We start from the raw sequence: 23,808 nt of genomic DNA, 5'->3' as shown, positions 1-23,808 counted from the left end.
GAAATCTCAAAGTTTCTCCAGCCCCAGTGTAAAATATTCACACACACACACACACACACACACACACACATGAAAACATTCTAGTGCACTCTAGAGCACTAGTATCCAGATCAAGAAAAACAGTGTCTCCAGGAACCCGTGTGCCCTCTGGGTCCCCTTCCAATCATCACCTGCAAAGGTAACCACTATCCTGACCCTCTCAGTTAGATTCCACGTGTACACGTGGAATCATACACTGTGGGAGTCGTCCATGTGGCATATAATTGCTGTTTGTCCACTTGCGTTGGTATATCACACGCCATTGTTTGTGTGTGTTAGTCGCTCAGCTGTACCTTTTGTGACCCCCAGGACTGAAGCCCGCCAGGCTCCTCTGTCCATGGAGTTCTCCAGGCAAGAATACTGGAGTGGGCTGCCATGCCCTTCTCCAGGGGATCTTCCTAACGCAGGACCTGAAGCTGGGTCTCCTGCGTTGCAGGGAGGCTCTTTACCGTCCGAGCCACCTGGGAAGCCCATCCATTGTCCGACTACACCACGGTTTTATTTGTCTTTCCTACTCTTTGGCATTTGGAGAGTTTCCTATAGGGGCTCTTGTGTGTATCACTTTGGCATTTGGAGAGTTTCCTGTAGGGGCTCTGGTGTGTATCACTTTGGCATTTGGAGAGTTTCCTGTAGGGGCTCTGGTGTGTATCACTTTGGCATTTGGAGAGTTTCCTGTAGGGGCTCTGGTGTGTATCACTTTGGCATTTGGAGAGTTTCCTGTAGGGGCTCTGGTGTGTATCACTTTGGCGTTTGGAGTTTCCTGTAGGGGCTCTGGTGTGTATCACTTTGGCATTTGGAGTTTCCTGTAGGGGCTCTGGTGTGTATCACTTTGGCGTTTGGAGTTTCCTGTAGGGGCTCTGGTGTGTATCACTTTGGCGTTTGGAGTTTCCTGTAGGGGCTCTGGTGTGTATCACTTTGGTGTTTGGAGTTTCCTGTAGGGGCTCTGGTGTGTATCACTTTGTGCCCATCTTTGTACGTGTCACTCGGAAGGCATGCTGTGGATTTCTGTCGCACGTTCCCTCTAGGATAGGCCTCAGCCTAGACCAGGGGAGACAGTAGGAGCCTCTTTATTGGGCAGTTCTATTCACTCCAGTACAGTAACAAGTTAATTATATTTCTATGTGTCTAATTTCTTGTTTGGTCTAGGACTTAGATGGGAGAGAGCGTTCTGGTTAAATTCGATCTTTGAGTTTAGATATTTAAGAATAAGGTTGTTAAATGAGACAGAGAACAGAGGCATATTTAACTGACAGAAATAGAGCCGTATTATTGTAGAAGTATTTTTTAATTGAAGTGTTCTTGGAATCCATGATGTTTAAAATTTAAGCAATGTGAGTATGAAAGCGCTACAGAAGCAGGGCCTATAAACCACACGACGCGCCAGCTCACACCAGCGCAAGACCACACATCCTCTCGTCTTTTTGTTTTTCCTGGGGTTTAGCTGCTTTGCCGAATCGTGTTAGTCTCGTGAGTCTGCCGTCCATGCACACGCGCTCCCTCTTTGCCAGCCCAGAGCGCTGAGAAAAGGCCCTGTGCTATGCGGCAGGTTCTTATTAGTTATCTCATCCGTCGTGATGTGCGTATGTCGGCTCCAGTCCCCCGGTTCTTCTTATTCGTGACTGGATGAACGCAGGGCTGTCACAGTCGACCGTTTCCACCAAAAGACAGAAGCGTATGCAGCTGCTAAGAGCTCCAGCACCGTGAAGCTGAGCATCACCAGCAGGACACCCTGTAAGTCAACACAGGGATGGTTGGTGCCCGACTCGTTCAGGAGACAAGACTGCGAGTGAAGACTCTAACAGTGGAGAGAGGAAGGGGCGGTGAGGACCACGTCATCCTCTTTCCTGCTTTTCCTTTTGGATCTCTGAACCGAAGCAGGGAAATGAATAGCAAGGGTTTCCCCTCAAGACCTCGGTATTCCACACTCAGAGATGAGAGTCAGCCTTCATTCCCCTGTGTGTGTGTGAAAGCTGCTCAGTCGTGTTCGACTCCTGGCGACCCCATACAGTCCACGGGATTCTCCAGGCCAGAACACTGGAGTGGGGAGCCGTTCCCTTCTCCAGGGGATCTTCCCAACCTAGGGATCGAACCCAGGTCTCCCGCGTTGCAGGCAGAGTCTTTACCAGCTGAGCCACCAGGGAGGTCGCTCACTTACCTATAGGCGCTCCTATTATTTTCTCTTTTTTCTTGAGTGTCTTTGGTTGCCACGCTGTTTCTAGGTGTGGGCTTTTTATTCATCCTGCAACAATCTCAGTGCAGTCCTTCAGTCTGAACTCCCATATCTTTCTTAAATTCTGCCAAGTTCTTGCTTATTTCTATTGCATCCTCCCTGTCTACCACGCTGTCCCACTGGAGCTCATATGAGATGTGTTGAACCTTCTCCCTTCACTGTGTCCTCCGTGTCTTTTAACTTCTCATTGATATTTTCTAAATTTTTATCTTAGTGTATTGTGTTCTATGTGGTTTAATCAGACCTATATGTTGTATCTCCTATTTAACTGATGCTAAGTTCTTAATTTCAAATATTTTAATTTTCATTTATAATCATACTATTTGGCTCTTTTTCAGATCAACTTGTTTTTTTGTTCGTTGCCATATTCTTTCATTTGGTTTTAATTCCTTTTTAAATATCTTTAATTGTTTAAAATGCAGTTTCATTATAGCATTTTTTCAAATTATGATGTAATCTCTAACTCTCAGGTAACTACATTTCATGTTTGTCCTATTTTCTGCTATCCCTCATTTTTTCCCTTAATGTTTTTCAAAATATTTTCATTCTTAGATAACTTCAGTGTGTGGGCGGTGATGGTTGGAGAGTTCATGGTAGGTAGGAAACGCATAATTTGGACTTACAGACATCTCTGTTGATGGAGAAGACTCTTGAGAGTCCTTTAGATTGCAAAGAGTCCATCCTAAAGGAAATGAAGCTTGAACATTCATTGGAAGGACTGATGCTGAAGCTAAAGCTCCAATAGTTTGGCCACCTGATACAAAGACCTGACTCACTGGAAAAGACCCTGAAGCTGGGAAAGATAGACAGCACAAGGAGAAGGGGACACAGAGGACGAGGCGGTTAGAGAGCATCACTGACTCAGTGGACAAGAACCTGAGCGAACTCCAGGACACAGTGGACAACAGAGGAGCCTGGAGTGCTGTGGTCTATGAGGCTGCAAAGGGTGGGACACGCATTAGTGATGGAACAACAGTAGCTCTTGATGGGAGTTGGGTTTGATTCTGATAGTACCTTGGGAGTTTCACAGATCCGGGGACAATTTTAAGTTAGTCATTTTAGTCAAGGTTCCTCTATTTTATATGTAATTTCGGATTTGGGTACCCTATCTGCACAAGGCTTGGGGAGATGATTTCATCCTATAAACCTTTATGGAAGAGTTTCTGGAAGCTTCTTGAGATGCAGGACAGAGTGTTCTCCTTGTCTTATTTCTTAAATAGGCTAAATATTTAGTCTCAGCTCCTAACATTTTGCAGGGCACTCGGTGCGAGCTTCCTACATCCAGCGTGCCCGAAGAGCCTCAGATCGTATCATGGGAATTAAACTTCCATGAGCCCACCTCCAACACCTATGTTCCTTCCAGGCCGCCACGGTCTTCTGACCTCTGCTCTGGCTTTAATATCCTTCTTAGTTTTCTAGGATGTAAGATGACCTTCCTGCCACCCTCCCTTCTTTCTGTCTTCCATCTCTTGATATGTATTTTTAACTTTAACTTTGTTACTTTCCCCAGGTAATCTTTACGTTAATAAAGAGAGTGGGCTTTGAATTCTGCCGGGTCTGCCGAGTCGCAGCTCCTCTGATGTTGCAGGAAGTTCTCTTTGGCTCTAGTTACCTGAGCGGGGGAGGCAGTTTGAGATGCGTTTTTGCTGAATTAAGGTCTGATTACCCACGGCGGGAGAGCGCCTCTCTCATTCTCCTTGCTTTGCCTGACCTCTCCCGTGCACCAGCGTTGTTCTGTCTGCTGGGCTTCCTCAAGCTGAGTTCCAGCCAGATGAGTCTCTGTACCCTTCCACTTCCTCAAGCTCCTGGATCAAAGCAGATGCTTTTGGCAACCTCTGGGTCCCACAGGCAACCTCACAGAAGGCTGTGAGTTCAGAAACGCACACACAGTCTCTGTGATTCAAGAGACAGATCCAAGGGGATGACACAGATTGCCTTTGTCTCCCCAGCTCAGACGAAGAGGAGTCACAAGGGGAGTAACCCTTCTCCTAAAAGGGCCAGAGTTTATGGTTTCCAAACTCTGAGCCTGCATATAGAGGACTGACTAAGCCAAGATGGTCATAATCAACAGGTGATGACCATCAGGTTTGGGGGAAGTGTGGCAAGAAGATGGTGCCAAGGGATGCTGGCATTCCTGCTAAGAGTCCTCCCTGGGTAGACCATCTCTCACTGTCTGCAGCCCTGCCAGGCCAGTCTAGTAGTTCCGTGCTTGGGCTTAAGGCTCAAGTTCCATACCAGCTTACCATATGATGCATTAATCCCAAATCAAATCGAAAGGAAATGTTTCTGTCTGTGCTGTGGGCGGTGGGAATGCCTGTTCAACGAAGGGGGCACTTTGAGGGCTAAAGCTACTGAGAATGGGGTATTTATCATTTAAGAAGGATGACCAAACAGGCCATCACGCACAGCCCTTCTTGATTCCCTGTTTTGACCTCGCACAGTGCTTCGCCCGTATTATGCAGCCTGCTGACCAACCTCTTTCAACCATAATTTTTTGTCTTTCCTATTTGCTTCCAGACGTTCAAACCAACAGGGCTGGAGACTGCTGAAAAGGCAGAAAAGTCTGCGAAGCAGGGACACTGAGGTATCACATGACAGGAAGTGCAGTCTACTTACTGTTAGATCGACACTGGTCAGGAGACAGTCCTTGACGTCATATATCGAGTAATAGTACGTCGAATAAGGCAGCGAGGATAGGTAATCCCTTCCGGAGTCACACTGCTGGGAGGCCGTACTCAGGGCTACCAGGCTGCCAGCGAGGAGGATGAGGCCCACTCCAGCAGCCACAGAGCTCACTGCACTGAAGATGAGGCTGTTTATGGCCTGGAAGAAAAATTCTGCACTGGGACCTCATCACGGACGCAGCACGTGAGGCCGTTCACCCTCCATCCACTCTCTGCAATGGGGCTTCCCTGCGTCTGTTCTCCTCCAACCCGTGTGCTCCTTGGGGACACAGACTGTGTTTTATTTACTCTGTAGGCCCTTCTCACTACCTGGTTTGTCACCTGATATAATCAGTAAAAGGTTGTTGAATGAGAAAATGTATGAACGGTTCTTTCTTAGGGGAAGAGGTCTGGCTCCTTGACTCTGAGGGCCACCAAGATGGAGAAGGAGCTTCCCGGGCGCCTGCCAGGGCCTCCTTGGCTCCCTCAGCAGCTTGAGCGTCCTTCTTTTGCTCTAAGGGCCCTGGAATGTGGCCTTTGGTCCCTCCTGTGAGGACCATTCTCGGACTCTCTTCCCATCAAGAAGCAGCTTCAGAGAAAAGGCTGAAACCAGCTGGAGAAGTTGGACTACCCATCTGGAGGCGAATCAGAGCAATGAGAACCACATCTGTCACACTCTCTCCTGGGGTGTATTCTACATCTTGGGGAAAAGAGCTTCCACAGGATATGATTCCTCCACAAAAATGAGCCAGGCTTGGTGTCAGGCTCCCAGCGCACGCTCTTTTCTGTTTTAACATCACAGTGGGATACCGGCTGTTGGGGAGGATGGTTGCTCTGTCCTCTTATCTCTTGGCCCCATAGCTTCAGGGCTTTGTATGCTGAATCCCTGAAGGAACAGCAGCCTGAACAGGCAGAGTCTTTGCCCAGAGTTGCCAAGTGTAGGCAGTGGAGCCCACGTACTGTCTTGGGTCCCACATGTGAGCCCCCGTGTCATCTTGGGTCCCACATGCAAGTCACATCGCGTTAGGTCATCCTGGTTGTGGCTTGCCTTTTCAGTGAATTCAGGGCACTTGGGAAAACCAGCTCTGAGAGCCACATGTTTCTCTTCTGCATTTTGTAGATGAGAAAACCAGGGGCTGGAGAAGGAAGGAACTTTTTGAAGCACGCAGAAGTGTCAGCGACAGAGCTCTGACCCCATCCGAGGCTGTGAACTCTTCATTTTTCTGTCCACTGGTTGTGGGGTTAAGACGTTCAGCTTCAAGCATCAGGAGCTTATACTGGCCTCTACACCGTCTCTCATACACCATCTGATGTGCCCTCATCCATCGCTAACCAGACTGTGGATCTTCCTGAGTCGGGATGTGGCTTCTCCTGAGGTCATGTTTGTGGGTGTGTGGCTGTGCGAAGGGGAGCTTGCTATGGAGAGGATCAAAGACCTCAGCGCCTGCTCCCCTCGCCCCCTCCTGACCTTGTCAGCAAAATGGCTGCAGTCTGACGGCTGTTTCTAAGCAGGTGGAGGAGATGGCAACAGGACCTACGCCCACACACCTCTGCCTCTAGAAAAGGATCTCCCTATCCTAGAAAGGACCTCTAGGCTCTAGCAAGATGGGCGTCTGTCCCCTTCAGGGCCAAGATAGCAAGTCGTAAGGAGCCCGTGGTATATTCAAAAATTTCTACCATTTAAGCAAATGAGGTAAACCTCCTCCATGCTTAGAATATGATGCTAGAGGCCTCTTTGTAGGGCAAAGAGCACTAGTCTAGGAGGGAAGAGCCCAAATCCCCCCCAAAGAGTTAACTCTGAAGTTCCTTTTATTCCAGTCAGCTAAGAATCAATGGTTCTCATACTTACAAAAGGCTTATTTGATTTTTTTCCAGAGATAATTGAGACGGTTCCGGTAATGGCAAACTGCTCAGAAAAGAGAGAAATGATCAGTTCAGTTGACTTACAGAAATGTGACCACCATGTTCCTCTCAGGCAATCAATGTGCGTGTGTGTGTGTGTGCACACGCGCACATGCTGAGTTCCTCAGTCGTGTCCAACTCCTTGCGACCCCATGGACTGTAACCCGCCAGGCTCATCTGCCCATGGAACTTCCCAAGCAAGAATACTGGAGAGAGTTGCCATTTCCTACTCTGGGGGATCTTCCTGACCAGGAATCAAGCCCACGTCCCTTGTATCTCCTGCACTGGCAGGAAGATTCTTTACCACTGAGCCACCCGGGAAGCCCCAGCTCAATCAATACATCATGTCAATTCATTGGGATCCATATGGATAGAGACCCCTGATATTCACCCCCAGGATGCCTCCATTGACTTTGAAGAATCCGCAGGATGCACAGAGGAGCTGAATTTATATTAGTGAAATCACTAGGAGCTGAGGAGGTTTGGGAAGGAGCTACACATGGAGGGAGGCAAGTGTTGCTAGATGACGAGGTGGAAAGAGAGGAGACCGAGAAAGACCGTGACTTGAGGGCTCAGAAGGGCAGGAGCAGCCACCTAAAGCATGTAGCAGACAGGCTCCAATGGCGCAAAGTGCAGAAACACATGCGCATCGAGCCGTTGGTGTCAGTAACCTGAGCTAGGCTGGGAGTTGAGGAAAATGGGAAGGGTCAGATGTGAAAGTCTTATATGTGAAGAGTCTTTTAAAGCCCTTCAAGTCTGCATTTGATCCCAGTGGTATTAAGAGTCCAGTTGGTGGAGGGATAATGTTCTGAGAATCTGAAACATGGGTTAAGCTTGTGGTTTAAACTTGGGATCGGGTGGTTGCAGACAAAGCTGGTCAAGCGTGAGTCACTTCTAGCTTTCGTTAGAAAATGCAGGAGCCCAGACTGTGGGTGAGATAGAGGAGTCAGGACAAGCAGCGCTCTGGGGGCGGAAGCAGGGCTCCCCCTGCCTCAATGCACGGTTTGCCCACACGAGGACGGTGTCCATACAGAGGAGGCACCGTGGCAAAAGTCTGTCTGCCCAGAACATGCCTTTTTCTCCTCTGCCGGAATGCTGCATGGAGAAGTGGCCTTTTGTGGGAGATGTGGGGAGGTCCTGGCTAATCTCCAAGGCAAAGGATCTGCTGGGCCCTTTGCCATGAGCCACTATGTGGAAGGCCTCAAAAAAACTTTATGCAGCAAGAGTGTCCCTGGTCCATGAGTCTTGCCATTGTGAGTTAATCCTCTGCAGATCTGTGGCAAGAGTGTCCCTAGTCCCATGAGTCTTACCACTGTGAGTTAATCCTCTGCAGATCTGTGGCATCTACCAGCAGCGCTCATTTTATTTAAGAAAAAACCAGCTTTTCACTTTCTGCTGACAGGTGGATTACTCTTAAACTGGAGGGATTCCAATGGCCTCACCAAAGGGCCAAAGAAGGATAGGAAAAACCTGCTTTCTGGAAGTATGTCATGAAGCCAGGTAAGAAATGCTGCACTGGCATGCCCACTGTGTGACCATACTGCCTCCTGCCCCAGCCAGCCACTCCCTGGGAGGCTCACGCAGGATGGACTGTCCTTCTGCCGCTTTTCCTGAACTAGAGACACGCGATGTGCAATAATAATACAGGGAAGGTGGCGGAACTCAGTCTTCTCCTGCTTCTTGGGATTGAGTCATTCCATGACTTAGCACCCAGCTGGCACTTATAAAGCATATCCCCTCTTGGAGACCCCACTCTACTCACACACAGAGCTCCTAAAAATGGGTACCCAGTCATCAGAATGCTGGAAATTGCTGGGCTGAGCTGGGAAGAATTGGGAACAGAAACCAAGATGACCCCCAAACTTGAAATCACCAGGAAACACAGGATCTGGATGATCTGAAAGAAATAAGAGGGAAAACTGTAAAATATTCCAGAGAACACTGTAAACAGATGAGAGCTGTCATTGCACGCACACGGCGAATTCTGAAGAGTGCAGAGTACACGCCATCATCTGTCACTAGAAGGAGCGGGGGAGTGTTACAAGGTGCCAATAGGCATTCTATTAGAGAGTCATATACAACTAACCTCTTTATTTCTGATAGAATTATTAACCTAGCAAATCAGGAAGTGATAGATGCATTTTTAACTTTATTTTGCAAAAGGTAGTTTACAGGTCTTTGTTTGGTTTGGTTTGGTCTAGGGCAAATACATAGGGAAAAATTTTCTAGACAATGGTCCAGTTGGATGGCTATAGAAAGCAAATTTATCATGGGAATGTTAATAAAAGGCTCAATTTCAATTGAAGTAGAGCAGAAAGTCTTTAGTGCCATAGTTCATCTTATTCATCATCGGATTTTAATAATTATTCATACTTTTTAATGACACCAATGGTGGTGACAGTCATCTATGTTTGTTGAACACTTTCTGCGTTTTAGCTATTCATCTCGTCTCACGCATGGATAAGAAAAATGAGGCACCAGAGTCAAAATAACTTGTAAAAACCCATGCCAGTGGCCAGATGGAAGAACCAGGTTTCCAGCCCTATTCATCTGATACGGAGCTTTACTCACTTTACTCACTGTTTAATACTTATTAAACACTTTTAAAACTCACTGTTTTAATATTTATTGACTATCCCAGACATCAGGGGAATTAAGCGAGTGAAAAAGCACTGTCACCAGACGTGTGTTATGTCCTTTCCTGATGAATTCCTTGGAGATCAAAATGAGTTAAGAGCAAAGTATTAGGAACTGAGCCCTCAGAAGTACTAAGGGTGTGATGCAAACTATGTACGGCATTGCAGGCTCTTTTTACCGACTTTGCCCGTCATTCTCAGTAAAAAGGCAAGCCCACTGGACGCCTTTGAGCAAGGATAGTACATGATCTAATTCACGTTTTTAAAAGATCGTCGTGTCTGCTGAGTTGAGAGTAGATCGTAAGGAGACAGAGCAGGGGCATGAATAGAGAGGGCATTTCCGTAATTCACACGTGAGATGGCGCCAGCCTGGAGGAAGATGTGGATAACAGAGGCGGTTCTAGATGCGCTGTGGAGAGTAAACCTATCGGACTTGCTAATGGTGTGAATGTGGATTATGAGAAAGGGATGAAGTGTGCCTCCAAGGGGCTCGGCTTGAGTATCTGAAGTGATGGAGTCAACACTGATTTAAACTTGGCATTACTGTATGGGGACTGGGCTTGGGGTGGAAGATCGGGATTTCAGCCCGGGGCAGGCTAGGGAGAGGTGTCGAGTAGACGCCCAAGTGGAGATGGACATAGGCTTTTGCATATGTGAGTCTTAAGTTGGGAGATCCTGGCAACAGATACAGCCTTCTTGTTCCAAGTTGTAAGTGAAGATAATATTTAAATCCCTATTACCAGATGAGTTCTTCATTGTAACAGATATGGAAAGAGAATGGAGTCAAGGACTGAGCTGTGGAGAACCCCAAATTTAGGATCAGAAAAATAGAAACATAAAAAGCAAGACCCAGAAGGAAGGAGGAAAACCAGAAGGACTGATGTCCAAGAATAGAAAGAAAGTGAAAGTCGCTCAGTCATGTCTGACTCTTTGTGACCCCATGGACTATACAGTCCATGGAATTCTCCAGGCTGGAATACTGGAGTGGGTAGCCTTTCCCTTCTCCAAGGGATCTTCCGGACCCAGGGATCGAACCTAGGTCTCCCACATTGCAGGTGGATTCTTTACCAGCTGAGCCACATGGGAAACCCAACAGGACTGGAGTGGGTATCCTATCCCTTCTCCAGCTGATCTTCCCAACCCAGGAACCAAACTGGGGTTTCCTGCATTGCTGGCAAATTCTTTACCAACTGAGCTATCAGGGAAGCCCATCCAAGAATATAGTATTTCAAGTAGGAGAGAGTGATCAGCTGCATCAAACCTTTCTATTAGCTTGAGAAAATCAACACCAAAGGCCTGGAAACTGGGTTAGCAGCGTGGAGCAAAGGGGACAGATACCACCAGATATGGCTCAAGAGAGAGTATCATCCAAGAATAATTAGAGACACTGACTTCCCCCATTAGGAAGTGCTCCTGGGAATGCAAGGGGAGAAGGGGGCATCAGCTGGAGGGTGTGTGAAGTCAAAAGTATTTGCTTTTGCTTTTTGTTTATTTGTTTTCAAGATGGGGGGAAATTGCAATAAGATTCTGCCTTCATGGAATTGATTAAGAAAATTTTCAGAGAATTACTGGAGCAAGTGAAAAGGGTTGGGATCTACTGCCCCCAGGGAAGAATATCTTAATTAGAAGGTGGGCATTTATTTTATTTTCAGCAATGGGGAGGAGATAAAGAATACATGAGCATAGATGTGGGTAATTATAGATGTGTAGCAGCTTTCAGACTTTCTCACCAGATAGGCTCAACTTTCTTAGCCTTTTAGGAAGCAAGGTGATCAATGGAAAAGGAAGACTCTAGAGGTTTTGGGGGCGGGGGAGGGAAAGAATGTATGAAGTGGTTTTCTGGGGTCATAGGAAAGTGAACAGATGAAACAAATACCATGCACATTTCAGGCAGCTTTGACAGTCCGTTTGGGCTTATGGTCGTAAATAAGAAGTGATGTGTATGTGTGCATGTGAATGTGGGCATGTTTTCAGGCATGGTTAGTTGTGTGAATTCAAGTACAGATTAGGCAAATGGGCAGCATTAGAGTTAAATCAATGTCATAGGTTTTTTCCTGGAGAGTGTGCTCTAAGGATGCGAGGATGAGGTTGTTGAAGGCATCACAAGAGAGTGGCCCCTGGGGGTCGTGGCTGGGAGAGGAAGGCTCTGTGAGGAAGGGTTATTATTAGTAAGTTTCAGCAAGGTTAAACAAAGAGTCAATGGAAGTCAGAGGGAACGACCTTGAGAGATTAGAATTTGTGGCTGTAGTATGAGATTCTTGAAAAATAGATAATGATTGCAAAAGGTTGTTGCTGAGCCATGGAAGATGCCGGGATTCTTGGCCTCCAGAGGAGAGGAATTCAATCCGGGCCCAGAGATGAGGCTTGATCGCTCAGAGCTTTTGTGTGATGAAGATTTATTAAAGCATAAATCTGGTAGAGAAAGCTTCCAACATAGACATCAGAAGGGGACAGAAAGAGTGCCCCATGGTAGTTTTTAGCAAGAAGTTATACACCCATTAGTAGGTTGCTAATTAGAGAAAGGAAATGTCTCAAAACTCAGAGAGTGGCACTGGGCTGCTCACCCACAACATGCATTCTGAGACAACACTGGCACCAGGGGAGTCATCCCAGGCCATAAGACAATTGACATGAATCTTGAAGAAAGGCAGGTTTCCAAGCAAATATATAGTCTCATTAACATAGCTTAAGAGAACATTTCCGTGAGTAAAACATACTGGTTTGTTGAGCCCTGATCCGTTCTGAGTCTTAGGAAGAATGGACTTGAAGAAAGACAGAATCTAAGGAAAATACTTAGTTCATTAACAAAGCTTAAGAAAAGCATTTCCATAAGAAAAGCCGCATTGGCTAGCTCAAGGTTTGAGAAAACTGAAGTTCAGGTGGAACCAGGTGTCGTCATGGCAACACAGAATTTTAAAAGAAACCTTTTAAATTTGTATAGAGAAGGGAAAAATCTTACATTTGTAGTTTGTTTTCTCCTGCTGCTTAAGAGAGAGATGAAAAATCGTCTGATGCTTGCTGCCTATTTCCTCCATGTGGGGGCCCGGAGGTTTCCTGCCTGTTACCTTCTCAACTGGGTTCCTGCTCTTAGTACTGATAAGGTACAGGGTATGACCCAGGGAATGTTTGTCTAAGGAAGGCTGGACAAGATCCTTGGGGAGAAGAGGTCAAGGAGCTAAGAGGGCACGGCGTTGGGAAAGATCACAAACACCAATATTGAAATAGCAATGGCTTATGATGGAAACTCTACTGTATGGAGGGACAGTGACTCAACAGTCAAAATCTGAAAGGGAAAGAGTGAATTATCTGGGAGAGTGAACGAAGTGGGAACTCACTGGAATGTGTCTTTGTCTCTCCAATTCCTTCAAGGAATATGGGAATGGGGCTTAAAAAAAAAAAAAAAACAGCTCTGAAGTGTATAGTTCACTGATTAACTCCAGTGTGTAAAACAGTAGCTGGCACACCGCACGTGCTCGATAAACGACAGGTGAATGTATGAATGAAAACTTATCTCTTACTGATATCTCTTATTGATTGCTGAAGCAAATGGTGAAATGTGTTTGTGATTCTAGGCTAACTGTAGGCTAGATTATAGGCTGCATGGGCAAAACGAGGAGAAAGGCAAGTCAGCTCAGAACCAGCTATTTGAAAGAAGTAAATTAAGAGAGTGACTACTGGTAAATGATAGTAGAATAATAAACAGTAATTGGTTTTATTTTCAAGCAACGTATTCATCGGATGGTTATCCTAAAGATGATCATGTTTCAAACTTTTCAGTATATCATTTACTGTTATTTTCTAAAACACTGATTATTCTTAGGTTTTTTAAACCAAACTCAATCTTCCTAAAATTTTATTCCATCAATTCTTAATTATCCCTAATGTTAGAATTACCCTAACAAGTGCCTTTTGAAGTCTATGACTGTCTGCAATTGCTTGAAATAGTTGTTCTCTTCCATCGTTCAGAACACAACTAAGATTTCAAAAATATCTTTTTCAGGTGAGAGACTGAAAGTGGGATTTTTCAAGTAATAAATGAAAAGGACAGTTGCATTGTCCTTTGTTAAAAGCTGGAGTGAATAACCTACCAGGATGACAGGAGATTCTAGAAGTTTCTAGAAATGAGAGGAAAAGATTGATCTGGAAGTCTCCAAGAGAAGCTAGGAAGATACTGCCTTCATTTCCATGCCTAGCAGTGAGTGTGTCAGTGAAAACTGTACCCTTGGGAACAAGATTTCTGTTTGCACAAGCCCTCAGAAGAGGCTTTGAGAAAAGAAAATGAGGGATAAAGAATATGATGCTGCTGTGCTGTGTGTGAGCTGTGAGTGCTCAGTCACTTGGTCTGTCTGACTCTTTTGCAACCCCATGGATGTAGCCCACCAGGCTCCTCTGTCCATGGGATTTTCTAGGCAAGAATACTGGAGTGGGCGGCCATTTCCTTCTCCAGAGAATCTTCCCGCCCCAGGGGCTGACCCTGCGTGTCTTGCATCTCCTGCAGTGGCAGGTGTATTTTTTACCACGAGCGCCACCTGCGAAGCGCCATCGTGCTGTTAACTAGCCCTGAATTCTGACTTTTGGCAGATTTCCAAATCTGGGGATGCATGGGAGTTAGGTCTCTAAAGGCGACATTAAGGAGCACGTGGGAATTCAGTGCTGAATACGAAGGGTGGTGACCTAGGACGCCTGGGCGTCTCACAGTTCCTCCCGTGAACGGGAGGAAATGGCAGCGAGACGACTCCAGATTGTCTCATTTCAAAATGTTTGAGAAATATGCTCAAAATAAAATCAAGTTGAAACATACTGAGTAAAATCAAATGGTTAAATCCTAAGTCTACTATAGTAAAGATAAATTATAAGAGGATTTATTGTGTAGATTTCTGGTGGAAAAGATCTAATGGTTTCAGTTAGTTTACAGGAGGGTCTTCCTATAAAGCTCCATTTCATGTCCCAATAAGCCTGGAGTCAGGAGGGTAAAAACAGAGATTCTCCCAGGTCCATTGTAGATTGTGGTCTGGATACATTCATAATATTTTCCCCAGGGCTCCCCTTGTAAGGAGATGGACTTACTCCGAGAACTGTGGCTTCTTTTGGCAGACCTTTTGGCAGGTCATCTTTCTGGTAGACGTGTCCAGGCTTCTCTCTTTTGGAAATAACGACGCCCTTTGGAGTGAAGGCATCGAGGGCTCGCTTGGTCATGAGCTTGAGCGGTGATGGCATGGTGCTGGTGACGCTGGAAAAAGAAGTGAACCCAGTTGGGACCCAAGGTTTGACTTAAAGACAGGAAACCAGACTTTGCAGGAGCTTAACGTGTTTCCCCATTGTCCAAGAGGTGACCTGCCCTTTAGGAGCCAGCTGAGTGCGGGGAGCAGTGGAAGTGATGGCCAGCAGCAAGCCTGCTGCAGCGCCTTCGCTGTGGACAGGACGCGTGTCGCGGCGACAAGGCTGGAAGCATTTTGAGGAGTCGCACGGTGCGCAGGCAAACAGTCCACAGGGAGCTCGCTTCGCACCCACTTCACTCTCCTTCCAGCCGCCCTGCTCTCACCCTCTCCCTTAGCCCTCTGTACCTCGGCCTCACCGGGGAACATCCCCAACCACATCGCCGGTATGGTATGGCCAGCCCTCGCAGCAACCAGGGGGCGGATCCAGGCCCTCTGCAGCGGAAGCGCAGTCGGAACCACCCGGGAAGCCCCCCCCGTACTGTAATTTTATGCTACATCTATTCTTCCCAGTCTTCCGTCATAGTCTTCTTTTCTTTCCTTTGAGATGCTGATCGATCCTATTCCACGTCCCTTTCAGCAAATGACTTATCTCACCTAGAACGGGGCCTTCCCAGCTGGTGCTGGTGGTAAGATCTGCCTATTCAGTCACTGGGTGGGGATGATCCCCTGGAGGAGAAAATGGCAGCCAGTCCAGCTGTTCTTGCCAGAAAGAAATCCCACGAACAGAGGAGCCTGGCGAGCTATAGTCCACGAGGTCGAAAAGAGCCAGACATGACCACGGGGGCAGCACCAGAACAAGCCCCTTGTCTCTATTAGTTTAACAATTGTTAATATGAACACTTTTATTTAACTCCCAATGAATTCTAGGCACTGGGCTGTAGTAGCTGTAATCCTTATAACAACTTAGACGTTATTAAATCCACTTTATACATTTAGAAACTTAGGGATAATAAGTTCAAGTGGTTTTCATTAAATGAAAGTGTCATGCAGAGTACTTGGCCTGCCATCCTGTAGCCGACGTAACTAGTGCAAGCTTGTATTCGCATAGCTGGGCAGTGTCAGCACCAAGGCCATCCGACCTGTGATTTTCCTCTCAGGACCACATGCATCCTTTTCTTTCCCTTCCTTTCTTCCCAACGCTGGCAGCTTCAGCATGGACTCAAGGAGAGAGCTGTCTGCCGCCCACCAGCTCAGCAGCGCTGCTGCCTCTGGGGTGCCCCCAGATCTGTTCTCAGAACAACATCTCTTTTTTCAGGTCACACTTTGAGTGAAGTCCCATGATTGTCTGCTGGGGCCACTCTTAGGAACCAGCCTCTCAAGGTTCATCATATTGTCACATTGTGCGGCATTTCCTTCTCTTTTAAGACTGTTCCTAGGGAAGGCTGAGTGTAGTAGCCAGTCACAGAGGACAAAGGCTGCACGATGCAGCTTACATGCGGTGTCTAAAACAGCAGACTCACAAAAGCCAGGACTAGAATGGAACGGTGGTTTCCAGGAAGTGAGGAGTTGATGTAACATATGTATAAAGTTTCAGTTATGCAAGATAAGCTCTGGAGATGTGCTGTACAACATCTTGCCTATAGATAACAATACTGTACATTTAAAATTCTCTTACAAAGAGCTCATGTTCTATGCTCTTACCACAATAAAAAATTTAAAAATTAAATTCGAAAGAAAGAAATAAAAAATTGACCTTCAACTTAAAGATTAAAAAAAAATCTTTGTGGTTCTGGATCCTTGCTGTATTTGTCAGTTCTTGTAGCCAAGGGCTCTAGTCTATGCTTGGCTCTAAGCCCGAGACTGGGGCTGGAGTCCTAGTTGGTGCCTCTGCCTCGCTGTATTCTCATGTACCATGTGTGTTTATTATCTTTCACCACTTACAACTTTAGTTTTACAGACGTTACTGTTGATTCTCATGCTGTGTGAGTTCCAGTGTACAGCTGCTGGAGACTCCTGGACACTCACGGCCAAGCCTGGGCCAGTCTCCTGTGGGGCCGCTGCTCCTTTCTCCTGGGTCCTGGTGCACAAGCTTCTGTTTGTGCCCTCCAAAAGTCTGTTTCCAAGTCCTGTCTAAGTTCTGGCGGCTCTATGGTGGGGTTAGTGGTGACCTCCTCCAAGAGGGTTTATGCCACACCCAGGTCTACTGCACCCAGAGCCCCTGCCCCTGTGGCAGGCCACTGCTGACCCCGACCTCCGCAGGAGACACTCAGACACAGTTCTGGCTCAGTCCCATCACTTCATGGCAAACAGATGGGGAAACAGTGGAAACAGTGTCAGACTTTATTTTTCTGGGCTCCAAAATCACTGCAGATAGTGACTGCAGCCATGAAATTAAAAGACGCTTACTCCTTGGAAGGAAAGTTATGACCAACCTAGATAGCATATTCAAAAGCAGAGACATTACTTTGCCAACAAAGGTCCGTCTAGTCAAGGCTATGGTTTTTCCAGTTGTCATGTATGGGTGTGACAGTTGGACTATAAAGAAGGCTGAGCACTGAAGAATTGATGCTTTTGAACTGTGGTGCTGGAGAAGACTCTTGAGACTCCCTTGGGCTGCAAGGAGATATAAACAGTCCATCCTAAAGGCGATTAATCCTGAATATTCATTGGAAGGACTGATGCTGAAGCTGAAACTTCGATACTGTGCTGTGCTTAGTCGCTCAGTCATGTCCGACTCTTTGTGACCCCGTGCAGCCTGCCAGGCTCCTCTGTCCATGTAATTCTCCAGGCCAGAATACTGGAGTGGGTTGCCATGCCCTTCTCCAGGGGATCTTCCCAGTGCAGGGATTGAACCCAGGTCTCCCACATTGCAGGCCGATTCTTTTCCAGCTGAGCCGCCTGGGAAGCCCATTCTGACAGTTACCATTATGAGCAACGCCACAAGGAATATCTTTGCCCCTCTGTGGTGCCACGTCTATTCAATTACCTTCTGAGAGTAACATTTAGAAGTGTTTTTAATGAGTTTAAGGCTACACTAGTTGAATTTTGACACGTATGGCTGGGTTTTAGGAAGAATTCTATATCACCAAGTTTCTTTATGACTTTGCAAGAAGGCTCCAGACTGATGCCATTGTCTTCAAGCTCCACTGTCTGAGAGAACTCCTTTTTCCTTCCACATTCATCAAGGGGAGATAAAGTTGTGGTAGCTCCCAACTTTGCAAACACTTCTAAAACCCCAACTTTGAAGACAAGTCACCACTTGGAGGCCACCTGCTCTGCAAAGAGCAATTTTCTGTCTTACAGAATTAGAATAGAGCAGTGGGGCTCGGTGCTCAGGGTTCAATCTAACTGCACAGTGTTAGACAGAACACAGAGAGCGTGTTCTGTGTAAGACTGACACACCAGGAAATGCAGAGAATTATAGAAAATCATCCCCTCAACATCTTGAAGGAAACCTAAGAATCATTTCACTCCATTCTCTGATTTGGAAAGTAAATAAACAGAAACCTGGGAAGGCTTAGCAAGCCAAGCAGGGGGTCAGAGACAGAATGAGAGTCCTGTTCCTGGCTGCCCATTTAAAGGACGGTCCTTGCCCTGCAAATTCATGATCCAAGTCAAAAGAAAACGTGAAAGCATTAGTTGCTCAGTTGTGTCCGATTCATCGCGACCCCATGGACTGCAGCCTTCCAGGCTCATCTCTCCATTGAACTCTCCAGCCAAGAATACAGAGTGGGTTGCCTTCCCTTCTCCAGAGGAGCTTCCCGACCAGGAACGTGGGTCTCCTGCATTGCAGGCAGATTCTTTACCATCCAAGCCACCTGGGAAGCCCAAACCAAGGTGCCTACCTGTTCCTGCAGCCCAGTCCTGTGTGCTGTGGCTGGTGGGGCAGCTCTGCTCCGGGGAGCTCAGCCAGAACCTCCCACTGCTGTTCCTGCCACAGCGACCTTGCTCCTCTGCCCTCCCACTTCTGACACTTCCCGTCCCTTCTTCAGAATAGCAGTACTTCTGATTACACAAGAAATGATTTGCTCTATTTACAGACAATTGATGTATGAAAAATACTTCTTCCTCTTTCTGAATTTCAAGGTCTGGGAAATAACACAAAGGAGAAGTAACAGATAAGAGAAAGAGCTTGTGAAGATTTGTGAGATGCACAACCCCAGTTAGAATTCATTTCCTTTTTCCTTGGGTACATTCAGCTAATTCCTTTAAGCTTGAGTTTTCTTATCTGCTAAACTTTGGCCACCTGCTGTGAAGAGCTGACTCATTTGAAAAGACCTTGATGCCGGGAAAGATTGAAGGCAGGAGGAGAAGGGGAAGACAGAGGATGAGATGGTTGGATGGCATCACTGACTCAATGGACATGAGTTTGAGTAAACTCCGGGAGTTGGTGATGGACAGGGAGGCCTGGCGTGCTGCAGTCCATGGGGTCGCAGAGTCAGACATGACTGAATGACTGAACTGAACTGAAATGAGGCTTGTTGTTTAGCCATTAAATCATGTCCAATTCTTTTGCAACCCCATGAACTGTAGCCCACCAGGCTCCTCTGTCCATGGAATTTCCCAGGCAGTAATACTGGAGTGGGTTGCCATTTCCTTCTTCAGGGGATCTTCCCAACCCAGGAATTGAACCTGTGTCTCCTGCATTGCAGGCAGATTCTTTACCACTGAGCACCTGGGAAAGTAGACAATAATAATGTGGGTAGACAATATTAATTCCACTCTGTGGCTGTTGGGAAAATTAGAGGGAGAGGCCAGAAAGAGTTTACAGAATGTAGGCATTCCACAACTTGTGATAATACTGATACTAATTTTGAACTTGGGAGAACTGATATATTTCCCCATTGCCCCAGCTGTTGGCAAAGTGAAAGCAACCTATGGCATCTCACTGCCCACTTGTTGCTTCCTTTGGATGTCTCTTCATTTCCTGGCACCCTGAGCTTGCGCCTGCCAGCATCCAGGGCCGTGGGGAACGGCACATCTTGTAACACCGCACTGTCTGCGGCATTTGAGAATGGCAGGGTGCACCAGCAGACCGAAGCTGACAAAATCACCTGCCTTTGAAGGTTTAGTCGAAAATGTTTGCAAAATTATGAAATGGAACACTGAAGACTTAATAAGCCTACTCCCTAGGTATTTCCTCAAACAAGCCAGTGGCAGTGAATGGATACGGGGCCATTTTACCATGACTTTGCAGGTTATTGTTAACATGCACGCGGAAGAATCGCATCTTCCGTTTTAAATGTACAGCACCTGTGTTATGTCGGACTTTACTGGTGTCTTAAAGCCCAACATTCGTTTGTCAGTGTTTCCCATCATTTTGGCTAGCAATTAATTTTGAGTATAAAAGGTAAGTATCGCTAGGAAATAAAGCTGACTATGTCTCATTACAACTGATTCAACCTCCTGAAGCTGACAAATGATTATCACCTATGCACAGCAGGACTTGTTCTAAGCAACTCATATTTCCCACCCATAGTTTTAGTTTTCAGTCTCTGCTCTGCATAAACAGTATGAAACGTCCTTCTTACCCCCAGTTGACAAGCTCCTGACTTCCCCTTCCCTGAGTAATGAACTTCCTCTCTGGTTTGTTTCCTATCTGGGCACATGTATAAACACACAAACTCAGCTTTATTTATTTCTTTATTTTGGGTGCCCTGTAGTGATATTTATTTGACTCTTTGACACACATGTCAAATCTTTCTAGATAACAGGATTAAAATGTTTTGAGGCTTCTGATTCCACGTGTGATTTGAGATTTTCAGTGTTGGTTAAGGGTCTCCTGCACTGCAGGCCAATTTTTTTTTTTTTTACCATCTGAGCCACCAAGGAAAAGTGGGCAAGTTTTTAAAGACATTGTTATGAAATGTCACCTTCATTTTAAGTAAGAAATACTCAGACAAAATCCTTTCACTTCTAACCAATTATAATCACATCTATTCTTGTCATTTGTCAACTAGGTATATTGTTACAGATATTTATTTACTTAAAATACAATGATTTTTTTTCATTTAAATTACATTTATTTGTGGTTACCTTTTATTGTTAAAAAAAAATACTGCATAAAAATGTGCCATGGTGGTATTTGGTTTATTTTTAAATGTATGTATTTAAATAGAGAAAATGGGTTACTTACAGTAAGTAAATAATATTACAACTGGTTTAAAGTTATGGCTCTTTAAGTATGGAATCTAGGGGTAGAACACTTTTTCTAAGACAGAACCCTTGAAAAATCCCATTTTATTTTTAAGGAGTATCACACAGTGTTAAGGAATTTAATAGCTGAATTCCTAAAGCATGAATATAGGCCATATGAAGAACAGAAAAATAATATACTTCTTTTTCTCCTATTTGGGTTTTCAGAATCTTTGCAACTTCTAACTGAATAAGTTGGGCTGGGCTTACAGTTAAATAGTTAAATAATAAGTTAATAGTTAAATAATAAGTTAAAGCTGGGCTCACAGAATCCAAAGAAAACAACCTCATTCTTTCCCCACAACTGTCCTTCGTAAACACCCTCAGTGTGGTGGTTCTCCTCAGCTTTCTGTTTAAAATCTGAGATAAGTTACTGTCAGCAATGGAGAGCTCTTGTCACTTTAGCCCTAAAATGTAGTACCGTATGCAAGAATAGAAACTTGGTTATTTATAGGGAAGTTGGAGCTGCTTGAGACAGCAGTCCCATCATGGGGAGGAGGAGAGCGTGGTTTTGTTTTTAACCATCGTCTCTAGCTGGCTGAGAGGACTTTCCAGTCCTTGCAGAGTGCAGGGTGGAACGAGGACCGCTGAGGGGCAGGAAGTGTCTCCTGGACTGCTGCTTCCCCAGCTTGCTGTCCAGCTGGTAGAGCTGATGGCTTTGTGGCTCCACTGCTGAGATTCCTTCGCTGTGGATCCTTTTTTTCTAATCCACTTACTCAGTGCTCACAACTCCTCCCATGTCCCACCCTGAGTGTCCATCAGCATTTTCCAGCCTCCTTCTCTTCAAGGTCTTCTCCTCCTGATGTCCTTTTGGGGCAAAGTCTAGGACCACCCAGGTGTTGTCTTTCTCCCATGGCTTACCTGTAGCGGGAGGCTATCCCAGGATGACCTTCCTCTCCTGCTCGGTCAGTGGAGGCAGACAGCCTCTGGGGTGGCTCTGATGGCTCCTGCCTCCTGGCACTCGGGCCCTTTGGTGAAAGCTTCCCCTCAACTATGGACAGCAAGACCTGTGACTTGCTCTGAGTAAGTACAGAATGGCCAAGGGGTCAAGATGTGTGTTCGTGGGAGTGCCTTATGATATTACAGAGTGCCGTAGCACCTGCCTTCCTGGTTTCTCTATTTTTATTTTTTAATTATTTACTTATTATTATTAAATAATTATTTAATTAATGGTTTAAAAGTTATTTTTATTTTTAAATTTATCTTTGAGTGTGCCGCGTCTCCATGGCTGTGCCCCAGCCTCCGCTCATTGCAGCAGGTGGGGCTCCTCACGCGCTGCCGTTCTCCAGCTTCTCGCTGTGCCAACGTCTCCTGCTGCAGTCATCGCGGCTTGTGGGCTCAGTGGTTGTGGCGCGTGGGCTTAGCTGCCCTGTGGCGTCTGGAACTTTCCCAGACCAGGGGTCCGACCCAGTCACCTGCCTTAGTAGGCAGTTTCTTAACCCCTGAACCCCAAGGGCAGCCCCCCGGGGTCGCTTTCTCTCCACGGCCAGCTCTGAGGAAGCAGGCAGCCAAGCTGGGGACCTCCAGGTAGCAGGGAACTGGGGGAGCCTTTAGGTGTTGAGGGCGGCCTAGCCAACAGCCTGCATAGACCGCCAGCTAACACCCAGCAGAACAAGGGGCCCTTGGTCCTGGGGACCTCCACGTAGCAGGGAACTGGGGGAGCCTTTAGGTGTTGAGGGCGGCCTAGCCAACAGCCTGCATAGACCGCCAGCTAACACCCAGCGGAACAAGGGGCCCTTGGTCCTACGGCTGCAAGGAATTGGATTCTGTCAACAACAGAGGAAGCTTGAGCGTGAATCCTTCTCCAGCCAAGCCTCAGTTGAGATCGAAACCGAGCCGACACCTTGTCTGCGGCCTTGTGAGACCTGGAAGCATAGGAGCCTGTCAAGCCACAGCCAGTTTCTTGCGCTGTTTCAAACCTCTGAGGCTGTGCAATGGGTCCTGCAGCGAGAGGAGCAGACGTTGGCCATCAAAGTTGGAAGCCCCGGCCGTGCCTGTTTTGGTTCCTCCGTGTGCTAGACTCATGTCTAGGGTGACGATCGTGGTCCCGCCGCAGCCTGTCTCACTGAGCTTAGCCTTGAGGAGGGGTAAAGCCCCACAGAACTCCAGTAAGTTTCTTCCAATGGAATTCTGCAGCAAAGTTTTCAAATGATGTGTGTGTGTGCGCTAAGTCGCTTCAGTGGTGTCTGACTCTGCGGCCCCATGGACTGTAGCTCGCCAGGCTCCTCTGTCCATGGGATTCTGCAGGCAAGAATACTGGAGTGGGTTGCCATGACCTCCTCCGGGGATCTTCCTGACCCAGGGATCAAACCCTGGTCTCCTGTCTTTCCTCATTTGGCAGGCGGGTTCTTTACCACTAGCTCCACCTGGGAAGCCCCTTCAAATAAAAGACTGTTTCTTATGACATTCTCTTGGTTCCTTCTCAGTCTTCAGATTTATTTTCTGGGCGAGTTGAGAAAACCACCTGGCTATTCTTTTGTAGTTTTTTCTTGGGTGAATGCGTTTCATGTTGTAAATTGGGAGTGATTGTCAGTGGTAGGAACGGGGTGATGGAAGCGGCCTGTCCAGGTGCAGGCCATAAGGAAGAACATGGTCTGGAGAAGCTTTCAAACAATGACTGAACTGTCATCTAACCTTTATCATCAGCAGCAATTCTAAATACTGATAATAAAATACTGCTCCAGAAAAGTCTAATCTGAAAATGGCCTATTCCGGGGGCACATCCTTCCCACTGCCTGTCTTTGGTATAACGCTGTGTTATCTACTGTCTCTGGGCCTCAGATGAACTGGGCAGAGCATCCTTCCGGCTTAAGCCCCGTTACCCCTGGATGGACAATCTGTCCCCAGCTTCACAGTGCAGTCTGGGGCTGCTGCTGCTGCGTCACTTCAGTTGTGTCCGGCTCTGTGTGACCCCAGAGACGGCAGCCCATCAGGCTCCCCCGTCCCTGGGATTCTCCAGGCAAGAACAGTCTGGGGCTGGATCA

The 23,808-nt window shown here is 46.6% G+C and overlaps 1 protein-coding gene across 1 annotated transcript; it reads right to left on the bottom strand.

Annotated features, from left to right (window-relative positions):
* Positions 1-1,305: 1,305 nt before the first annotated feature.
* LOC147358897 (membrane-spanning 4-domains subfamily A member 7-like) lies at positions 1,306-18,640 on the bottom strand. The gene is made up of 6 exons (XM_086341902.1): positions 18,475-18,640; positions 14,538-14,700; positions 8,597-8,731; positions 6,782-6,838; positions 4,886-5,092; positions 1,306-1,768 (listed from the first exon to the last, which is right to left on the bottom strand). Exons 2-6 carry the CDS (start codon positions 14,685-14,687, stop codon positions 1,649-1,651), a joined length of 669 nt encoding a protein of 222 aa, XP_086198028.1. The 5' UTR covers positions 14,688-14,700; positions 18,475-18,640; the 3' UTR covers positions 1,306-1,648.
* Between the last annotated feature and the right edge of the window lie 5,168 nt (positions 18,641-23,808).

This window comes from Bos grunniens, chromosome 15, assembly GCF_055505025.1.
Source record: "Bos grunniens cultivar Pamir isolate PY7600 chromosome 15, Bosgru_T2T1.0, whole genome shotgun sequence".
NCBI lineage: Eukaryota > Metazoa > Chordata > Mammalia > Artiodactyla > Bovidae > Bos > Bos grunniens.
Note: the sequence above shows the minus strand (reverse complement) of the source record. Positions and strands in the feature narration are given on the sequence as shown.

Coding starts and splice junctions, on each gene's coding strand:
- LOC147358897 (XM_086341902.1), bottom strand. CDS start 14,687: ATGCCATCACCGCTCAAGCTCATGACCAAGCGAGCCCTCGATGCCTTC. Junction 8,732..14,537: donor AAGAAGCCACAGTTCTCGGA/GTAAGTCCATCT, acceptor TATTTCTTTCAG/ATCATCCAGATCCTGTGTTT. Junction 6,839..8,596: donor CATTTTTAGGAGCTCTGTGT/GTGAGTAGAGTG, acceptor TTTTCTGAGCAG/TTTGCCATTACCGGAACCGT.